We start from the raw sequence: 10559 nt of genomic DNA on the forward strand, positions 1-10559 counted from the left end.
CAGAGACCAGGAAGCATCATTCAACACACACATGTTTCACATGAAGGTCAGAGACCAGGAAGCATCTTTCAACACACACATGAAGGTCAGAGACCAGGAAGCATCTTTCAACACACACATGAAGGTCAGAGACCAGGAAGCATCATTCAACACACACATGGTTCACATGATGGTCAGAGACCAGGAAGCATCATTCAACACACACATGGTTCACATGAAGGTCAGAATGAAGGATGTTGGTTATAGCTTTGTTTCCATGATTGCCTTCATTTCTTACCCTTGTTTATGTGTTCTCTCACACAGTGTGTGTGTGTGTGTGTGTGTGTGTGTGTGTGTGTGTGTGTGTGTGTGTGTGTGTGTGTACCTGGATGTGTTGTCGTGGTGCAGCTCTATGCTCAGTAGAGACGGTGTGTGTGTGTGTGTGTGTGTGTGTGTGTGTGTGTGTACCTGGATGTGTTTTCGTGGTGCAGCTCTGTGCTCAGTAGAGACGGTGGTGTGTGTGTGTGTGTGTGTGTGTGTGTGTGTGTGTACCTGGATGTGTTTCCGTGGTGCAGCTCTGTGCTCAGTAGAGACGGTGTGTGTGTGTGTGTGTACCTGGATGCGTTTCCGTGGTGCAGCTCTGTGCTCAGTAGAGACGGTGTGTGTGTGTGTGTGTGCGTGTGTGTGTGTGTGTGTGTGTGTGTGTGTACCTGGATGTGTTGTCGTGGTGCAGCTCTGTGCTCAGTAGAGACGGTGTGTGTGTGTGTGTGTGTGTGTGTGTACCTGGATGCGTTTCCGTGGTGCAGCTCTGTGCTCAGTAGAGACGGTGTGTGTGTGTGTGTGTGTGTGTACCTGGATGTGTTTCCGTGGTGCAGCTCTGTGCTCAGTAGAGACGGTGGGTAACTGCTCCTCTTCGACCATCCTGCTGGATGAACTATGAACTCTGCCGTTGCCATAGTACCTGACCCGCAACACAGACAGGAAGTTACAACATCCACTACAACAGTCACCTCACCTTAGTTACAACACCCACTACAACAGTCACCTCACCTTAGTTACAACACCCACTACAACAGTCATCTCTCACTGTGCCTTAGTTACAACACCCACTACAACAGTCACCTCTCACTGTGCCTTAGTTACAACACCCACTACAACAGTCACCTCTCACTGTGCCTTAGTTACAACACCCACTACAACAGTCACCTCTCACTGTGCCTTAGTTACAACACCCACTACAACAGTCACCTCTCACTGTGCCTTAGTTACAACACCCACTACAACAGTCACCTCTCACTGTGCCGTAGTTACAACACCCACACTACAACAGTCACCTCACCTTAGTTACAACACCCACTACAACAGTCACCTCTCACTGTGCCTTAGTTACAACACCCACTACAACAGTCACCTCACCTTAGTTACAACACCCACTACAGCAGTCACCTCTCACTGTGCCTTAGTTACAACACCCACTACAACAGTCACCTCTCACTGTGCCTTAGTTACAACACCCACTACAACAGTCACCTCTCACTGTGCCTTAGTTACAACACCCACTACAACAGTCACCTCTCACTGTGCCTTAGTTACAACACCCACTACAACAGTCACCTCTCACTGTGCTTTAGTTACAACACCCACTACAACAGTCACCTCTCACTGTGCCTTAGTTACAACAGTCACCTCTCACTGTGCCTTAGTTGCAACACCCACTACAACAGTCACCTCTCACTGTGCCTTAGTTATAACACCCACTACAAGTCACTCACTGTGCCTTAGTTACAACACCCACTATAACAGTCACCTCTCACTGTGCCTTAGTTACAACACCCACTACAACAGTCACCTCTCACTGTGCCTTAGTTACAACACCCACTACAACAGTCACCTCTCACTGTGCCTTAGTTACAAGACCCACTACAACAGTCACCTCTCACTGTGCCTTAGTTACAACACCCACAACAGTCACCTGACACGGTGCCTTAGTTACAACAGTCACCTCTCACTGTGCCTTAGTTACAACACCCACTACAACAGTCACCTCTCACTGTGCCTTAGTTACAACACCCACTACAACAGTCACCTCTCACTGTGCCTTAGTTACAACACCCACTACAACAGTCACCTCTCACTGTGCCTTAGTTAAAACACCCACTACAACAGTCACCTCTCACTGTGCCTTAGTTACAACACCCACTACAACAGTCACCTCTCACTGTGCCTTAGTTACAACACCCACTACAACAGTCACCTCTCACTGTGCCTTAGTTACAACACCCACTACAACAGTCACCTCTCACCTCGCCTTAGTTACAACACCCACTACAACAGTCACCTGACACTGTGCCTTAGTTACAACACCCACTACAACAGTCACTCCACTGTTACAACAGCAGTCACCTCTCACTGTGCCTTAGTTAAACACCCACTACAACAGTCACCTCTCACTGTGCCTTAGTTACAACAGTCACCTCTCACTGTGCCTTAGTTACAACAGTCACCTCTCACTGTGCCTTAGTTACAACACCCACTACAACAGTCACCTCTCACTGTGCCTTAGTTACAACACCCACACTACAACAGTCACCTCTCACTGTGCCTTAGTTACAACACCCACTACAACAGTCACCTCTCACTGTGCCTTAGTTACAACACCCACTACAACAGTCACCTCTCACTCGCCTTAGTTACAACACCCCTACAACAGTCACCTGACACTGTGCCTTAGTTACAACACCCACTACAACAGTCACCTCTCACTGTGCCTTAGTTACAACACCCACTACAACAGTCACCTCTCACTGTGCCTTAGTTACAACACCCACTACAACAGTCACCTCTCACTGTGCCTTAGTTACAACACCCACTACAACAGTCACCTCTCACTGTGCCTTAGTTACAACACCCACTACAACAGTCACCTCTCACTGTGCCTTAGTTACAACACCCACTACTACAGTCACCTCTCACTGTGCCTTAGTTACAACACCCACTACAACAGTCACCTCTCACTGTGCTTTAGTTACAACTACAACAGTCACCTCTCACTGTGCCTTAGTTACAACAGTCACCTCTCACTGTGCCTTAGTTGCAACACCCACTACAACAGTCACCTCTCACTGTGCCTTAGTTATAACACCCACTACAAGTCACCTCTCACTGTGCCTTAGTTACAACACCCACTATAACAGTCACCTCTCACTGTGCCTTAGTTACAACACCCACTACAACAGTCACCTCTCACTGTGCCTTAGTTACAACACCCACTACAACAGTCACCTCTCACTGTGCCTTAGTTACAAGACCCACTACAACAGTCACCTCTCACTGTGCCTTAGTTACAACACCCACTACAACAGTCACCTGACACGGTGCCTTAGTTACAACAGTCACCTCTCACTGTGCCTTAGTTACAACACCCACTACAACAGTCACCTCTCACTGTGCCTTAGTTACAACACCCACTACAACAGTCACCTCTCACTGTGCCTTAGTTACAACACCCACTACAACAGTCACCTCTCACTGTGCCTTAGTTAAAACACCCACTACAACAGTCACCTCTCACTGTGCCTTAGTTACAACACCCACTACAACAGTCACCTCTCACTGTGCCTTAGTTACAACACCCACTACAACAGTCACCTCTCACTGTGCCTTAGTTACAACACCCACTACAACAGTCACCTCTCACCTCGCCTTAGTTCACCAGTCACCTGACACTGTGCCTTAGTTACAACACCCACTACAACAGTCACCTCTCACTGTTACAACACCCACTACAGCAGTCACCTCTCACTGTGCCTTAGTTAAAACACCCACTACAACAGTCACCTCTCACTGTGCCTTAGTTACAACAGTCACCTCTCACTGTGCCTTAGTTACAACAGTCACCTCTCACTGTGCCTTAGTTACAACACCCACTACAACAGTCACCTCTCACTGTGCCTTAGTTACAACACCCACACTACAACAGTCACCTCTCACTGTGCCTTAGTTACAACACCCACTACAACAGTCACCTCTCACTGTGCCTTAGTTACAACACCCACTACAACAGTCACCTCTCACCTCGCCTTAGTTACAACACCCACTACAACAGTCACCTGACACTGTGCCTTAGTTACAACACCCACTACAACAGTCACCTCTCACTGTGCCTTAGTTACAACACCCACTACAACAGTCACCTCTCACTGTGCCTTAGTTACAACACCCACTACAACAGTCACCTCTCACTGTGCCTTAGTTACAACACCCACTACAACAGTCACCTCTCACTGTGCCTTAGTTACAACACCCACTACAACAGTCACCTCTCACTGTGCCTTAGTTACAACACCCACTACAACAGTCACCTCTCACTGTGCCTTAGTTACAACACCCACTACAACAGTCACCTCTCACTGTGCCTTAGTTACAACACCCACTACTACAGTCACCTCTCACTGTGCCTTAGTTACAACACCCACTACAACAGTCACCTCTCACTGTGCTTTAGTTACAACACCCACTACAACAGTCACCTCTCACTGTGCCTTAGTTACAACAGTCACCTCTCACTGTGCCTTAGTTGCAACACCCACTACAACAGTCACCTCTCACTGTGCCTTAGTTATAACACCCACTACAAGTCACCTCTCACTGTGCCTTAGTTACAACACCCACTATAACAGTCACCTCTCACTGTGCCTTAGTTACAACACCCACTACAACAGTCACCTCTCACTGTGCCTTAGTTACAACACCCACTACAACAGTCACCTCTCACTGTGCCTTAGTTACAAGACCCACTACAACAGTCACCTCTCACTGTGCCTTAGTTACAACACCCACTACAACAGTCACCTGACACGGTGCCTTAGTTACAACAGTCACCTCTCACTGTGCCTTAGTTACAACACCCACTACAACAGTCACCTCTCACTGTGCCTTAGTTACAACACCCACTACAACAGTCACCTCTCACTGTGCCTTAGTTACAACACCCACTACAACAGTCACCTCTCACTGTGCCTTAGTTAAAACACCCACTACAACAGTCACCTCTCACTGTGCCTTAGTTACAACACCCACTACAACAGTCACCTCTCACTGTGCCTTAGTTACAACACCCACTACAACAGTCACCTCTCACTGTGCCTTAGTTACAACACCCACTACAACAGTCACCTCTCACCTCGCCTTAGTTACAACACCCACTACAACAGTCACCTGACACTGTGCCTTAGTTACAACACCCACTACAACAGTCACCTCTCACTGTTACAACACCCACTACAGCAGTCACCTCTCACTGTGCCTTAGTTAAAACACCCACTACAACAGTCACCTCTCACTGTGCCTTAGTTACAACAGTCACCTCTCACTGTGCCTTAGTTACAACAGTCACCTCTCACTGTGCCTTAGTTACAACACCCACTACAACAGTCACCTCTCACTGTGCCTTAGTTACAACACCCACACTACAACAGTCACCTCTCACTGTGCCTTAGTTACAACACCCACTACAACAGTCACCTCTCACTGTGCCTTAGTTACAACACCCACTACAACAGTCACCTCTCACCTCGCCTTAGTTACAACACCCACTACAACAGTCACCTGACACTGTGCCTTAGTTACAACACCCACTACAACAGTCACCTCTCACTGTTACAACACCCACTACAGCAGTCACCTCTCACTGTGCCTTAGTTAAAACACCCACTACAACAGTCACCTCTCACTGTGCCTTAGTTACAACAGTCACCTCTCACTGTGCCTTAGTTACAACACCCACTACAACAGTCACCTCTCACTGTGCCTTAGTTAAAACACCCACTACAACAGTCACCTCTCACTGTGCCTTAGTTACAACACCCACACTACAACAGTCACCTCTCACTGTGCCTTAGTTACAACACCCACTACAACAGTCACCTCTCACTGTGCCTTAGTTACAACACCCACTACAACAGTCACCTCTCACTGTGCCTTAGTTACAACACCCACTACAACAGTCACCTCTCACTGTGCCTTAGTTAAAACACCCACTACAACAGTCACCTCTCACTGTGCCCAGTTACAACACCCACACTACAACAGTCACCTCTCACTGTGCCTTAGTTACAACACCCACTACAACAGTCACCTCTCACTGTGCCTTAGTTACAACACCCACTACAACAGTCACCTCTCACTGTGCCTTAGTTACAACACCCACTACAACAGTCACCTCTCACTGTGCCTTAGTTACAACAGTCACCTCTCACTGTGCCTTAGTTACAACACCCACTACAACAGTCACCTCTCACTGTGCCTTAGTTACAACACCCACTACAACAGTCACCTCTCACTGTGCCTTAGTTACAACACCCACTACAACAGTCACCTCTCACTGTGCCTTAGTTACAACAGTCACCTCTCACTGTGCCTTAGTTACAACACCCACTACAACAGTCACCTCTCACTGTGCCTTAGTTACAACACCCACTACAACAGTCACCTCTCACTGTGCCTTAGTTACAACACCCACTACAACAGTCACCTCTCACTGTGCCTTAGTTACAACACCCACTACAACAGTAGTCTACTACTACTAAACACACTAAAGGCTGTCCAAGGCACCGGAGGGACTGAGGCGTGTGGATGAAACCCCCAGCAGCCAGTTAAAGGAGGACATTACCATTCAGCACCGCCACGGGGGTTGCCACATTCTGGTAACTTTCCCCAAATTCTCAGGTTTTCTAGAAAATCTCTGTCAGGAGGGAATACGCAGGAAATTCAGGAGTCCTCCTGGAAAACCAGCAGGGGAATTATGGGAAAGTTAGTGGAATTTTGCAACTTTAACTACAAGAGAACAGAATAACAACTCACTCTAGCCCCCCCCGCGCTGCAGCCATGGTGGTAGGATCCTCCACCTCCATCTCAGGGTTGGTATAGCCCAGAGTCCCCGAGTAGCTTACATCCTGAGATGGAGGGAGAGAGAGAGAGGTAGGGCGAGTTAAAGAGAGAGAGGTAGGGCGAGTTAAAGAGAGAGAGAGGTAGGGAGAAGGAGGGAGAGAGAGAGAGAAAGAGAGAGGGGTAGGGAGAAGGAGAGAAAGAAAGAGGTAGAGAGAGGTAGGGAGAAGGAGGGAGAGAGAGAGGGAGAGGTAGGGAGAGTTAAAGAGAGAGAGAGGGGGAGAGAGAGAGAGGGAGAGGTAGGGAGAGTTAAAGAGAGAGAATGGAGTGCAATGGCTAAATGAGGGCATCACTGACTGGACAAGAGTCCAGGAGGAACTGAAGAGACCTGAGCCAGTCCAGATGGAACAGACAGACAGACAGCACCCTGTAGTGATGGAACAGACAGACAGCACCCTGTAGTGATGGATCAGACAGACAGACAGACAGACAGCACCCTGTAGTGATGGAACAGACAGACAGCACCCTGTAGTGATGGAACAGACAGACAGACAGACAGCACCCTGTAGTGATGGAACAGACAGACAGCACCCTGTAGTGATGGATCAGACAGACAGACAGCACCCTGTAGTGATGGAACAGACAGACAGACAGCACCCTGTAGTGATGGAACAGACAGACAGACAGCACCCTGTAGTGATGGAACAAACAGACAGCACCCTGTAGTGATGGAACAGACAGACAGACAGACAGACAGCACCCTGTAGTGATGGAACAGACAGACAGCACCCTGTAGTGATGGAACAGACAGACAGCACCCTGTAGTGATGGAACAGACAGACAGCACCCTGTAGTGATGGAACAGACAGACAGACAGACAGACAGCACCCTGTAGTGATGGAACAGACAGACAGACAGCACCCTGTAGTGATGGAACAGACAGACAGACAGACAGACAGACAGACAGACAGACAGCACCCTGTAGTGATGGAACAAACAGACAGACAGCACCCTGTAGTGATGGAACAGACAGACAGCACCCTGTAGTGATGGAACAGACAGACAGACAGACAGACAGCACCCTGTAGTGATGGATCAGACAGACAGACAACACCCTGTAGTGATGGAACAGACAGACAGACAGCACCCTGTAGTGATGGAACAGACAGACAGACAGCACCCTGTAGTGATGGAACAGACAGACAGACAGCACCCTGTAGTGATGGAACAGACAGACAGCACCCTGTAGTGATGGAACAGACAGACAGCACCCTGTAGTGATGGAACAGACAGACAGCACCCTGTAGTGATGGAACAGACAGACAGACAGACAGCACCCTGTAGTGATGGAACAGACAGACAGACAGCACCCTGTAGTGATGGAACAGACAGACAGACAGCACCCTGTAGTGATGGAACAGACAGACAGCACCCTGTAGTGATGGAACAGACAGACAGCACCCTGTAGTGATGGAACAGACAGACAGACAGACAGCACCCTGTAGTGATGGAACAGACAGACAGACAGACAGACAGACAGACAGACAGACAGACATACAGCACCCTGTAGTGATGGAACAGACAGACAGACAGACAGACAGACAGACAGACAGACAGCACCCTGTAGTGATGGAACAAACAGACAGACAGACAGACAGACAGCACCCTGTAGTGATGGAACAGACAGACAGACAGACAGACAGCACCCTGTAGTGATGGAACAGACAGACAGACAGCACCCTGTAGTGATGGAACAGACAGACAGACAGACAGACAGCACCCTGTAGTGATGGAACAGACAGACAGCACCCTGTAGTGATGGAACAGACAGACAGACAGACAGACAGACTTGTTCTGGTAACTACCCGTGTAGAACCAGTCAGGGTACTAACTTGTTCTGGTAACTACCAGTGTAGAACCAGAGTCTGGTCAGGGTACTAACTTGTTCTGGTAACTACCAGTGTAGAACCAGAGTCTGGTCAGGATTAGTATTAGTAAGTGCTACTAGAAGGGAGTTGGTATCAGCTTGTGTTCAGCTTGTGTCAGGAACAGGGTCTGTCTGGCAGGGTGAGGTTTCAGTGAGATGGTTAGAGTCTGGGTGAGGTGAGGTTTCAGTGAGGTTGTTAGAGTCTGGGTGAGGTTTCAGTGAGATGGTTAGAGTCTGGGTGAGGTGAGGTTTCAGTGAGATGGTTAGAGTCTGGGTGAGGTTTCAGTGAGATGGTTAGAGTCTGGGTGAGGTTTCAGTGAGATGGTTAGAGTCTGGGTGAGGTTTCAGTGAGGTGGTTAGAGTCTGGGTGAGGTTTCAGTGAGATGGTTAGAGTCTGGGTGAGGTGAGGTTTCAGTGAGGTGGTTAGAGTCTGGGTGAGGTGAGGTTTCAGTGAGATGGTTAGAGTCTGGGTGAGGTTTCAGTGAGATGGTTAGAGTCTGGGTGAGGTTTCAGTGAGGTGGTTAGAGTCTGGGTGAGGTTTCAGTGAGGTGGTTAGAGTCTGGGTGAGGTTTCAGTGAGATGGTTAGAGTATGGGTGAGGTTTCAGTGAGATGGTTAGAGTCTGGGTGAGGTGAGGTTTCAGTGAGATGGTTAGAGTCTGGGTGAGGTTTCAGTGAGGTGGTTAGAGTCTGGGTGAGGTTTCAGTGAGGTGGTTAGGGTCTGGGTGAGGTTTCAGTGAGGTGCTAAGGGTCTGGGTGAGGTTTCAGTGAGGTGGTTAGAGTCTGGGTGAGGTTTCAGTGAGATGGTTAGAGTCTGGGTGAGGTTTCAGTGAGATGGTTAGAGTCTGGGTGAGGTTTCAGTGAGGTGGTTAGAGTCTGGGTGAGGTGAGGTTTCAGTGAGATGGTTAGAGTCTGGGTGAGGTGAGGTTTCAGTGAAGTGGTTAGGGTCTGGGTGAGGTTTCAGTGAGGTGGTTAGATTCTGGGTGAGGTGAGGTTTCACTGAGCCTCAGGGCTCAGCTTAGTATTGGTTATGAGGAATCCGTGTGGTTTTGTCAGCCTGCTGTGAGTTATAGGAGAGCACTGTGTTTTATAAGGTGGGTTATAGTTCGGTTAGACAGAGAGCCTTTGTCCCAAATGGCACCCTATCCCCTATATAGTGGCACTACTTTCAACCAGAGCCCTATTCCCTATATAGTGGTACTACTATAGACCAGAGCCCTATTCCCTATATAGTGGTACTACTATAGACCAGAGCCCTATTCCCTATATAGTGGTACTACTATAGACCAGAGCCCTATTCCCTATATAGTGGTACTACTATAGACCAGAGCCCTATTCCCTATATAGTGGTACTACTATAGACCAGATCCCTATTCCCTATATAGTGGTACTACTATAGACCAGAGCCCTATTCCCTATATAGTGGTACTACTATAGACCAGAGCCCTATTCTCTATATAGTACACTACTTTCAACCAGAGCCCATGTGGACTGGGCCGGGGCCAGAGCTGTGGTTTGACGGGACTACTGTGTGTGTGTGTGTGTGTGTGTGTTGCACGACGGGTTTCTTTGTGAGTGTGCCAGGTGCAGCTGGTGGGTCGATGTTCGTCCCATCAGCTGCTGGGTTTTGGTCACAGCCAGACAACCCAGGCCAAGCCTAACAGAGCGTCACCATGGTTACCCAAACCCAGCAAGCAGCCCAGATTGAGAGAGCAGCCAACGATCACAGGGCAGGGAGGTGTGTGTGTGTGTGTGTGTGTAAGGACTTGT

At 48.7% G+C, this 10559-nt stretch overlaps 1 protein-coding gene across 1 annotated transcript in view; it reads right to left on the reverse strand.

Moving 5' to 3' along the window:
• The window catches only part of LOC135565163 (palmitoyltransferase ZDHHC1-like), a 96861-nt gene that overhangs the window by 7910 nt on the left and 78392 nt on the right, over positions 1 to 10559 (reverse strand). The window contains exons 9-10 of the mRNA XM_065011223.1: positions 6841 to 6932; positions 832 to 940 (exon numbers count right to left, since the gene is read on the reverse strand). Of these exons, the coding sequence (XP_064867295.1) occupies positions 832 to 940; positions 6841 to 6932 (201 nt within the window). The remainder of the gene's footprint in view (positions 1 to 831; positions 941 to 6840; positions 6933 to 10559) is intronic.

This window comes from Oncorhynchus nerka, linkage group LG27 (genome assembly GCF_034236695.1).
Source record: "Oncorhynchus nerka isolate Pitt River linkage group LG27, Oner_Uvic_2.0, whole genome shotgun sequence".
NCBI lineage: Eukaryota > Metazoa > Chordata > Actinopteri > Salmoniformes > Salmonidae > Oncorhynchus > Oncorhynchus nerka.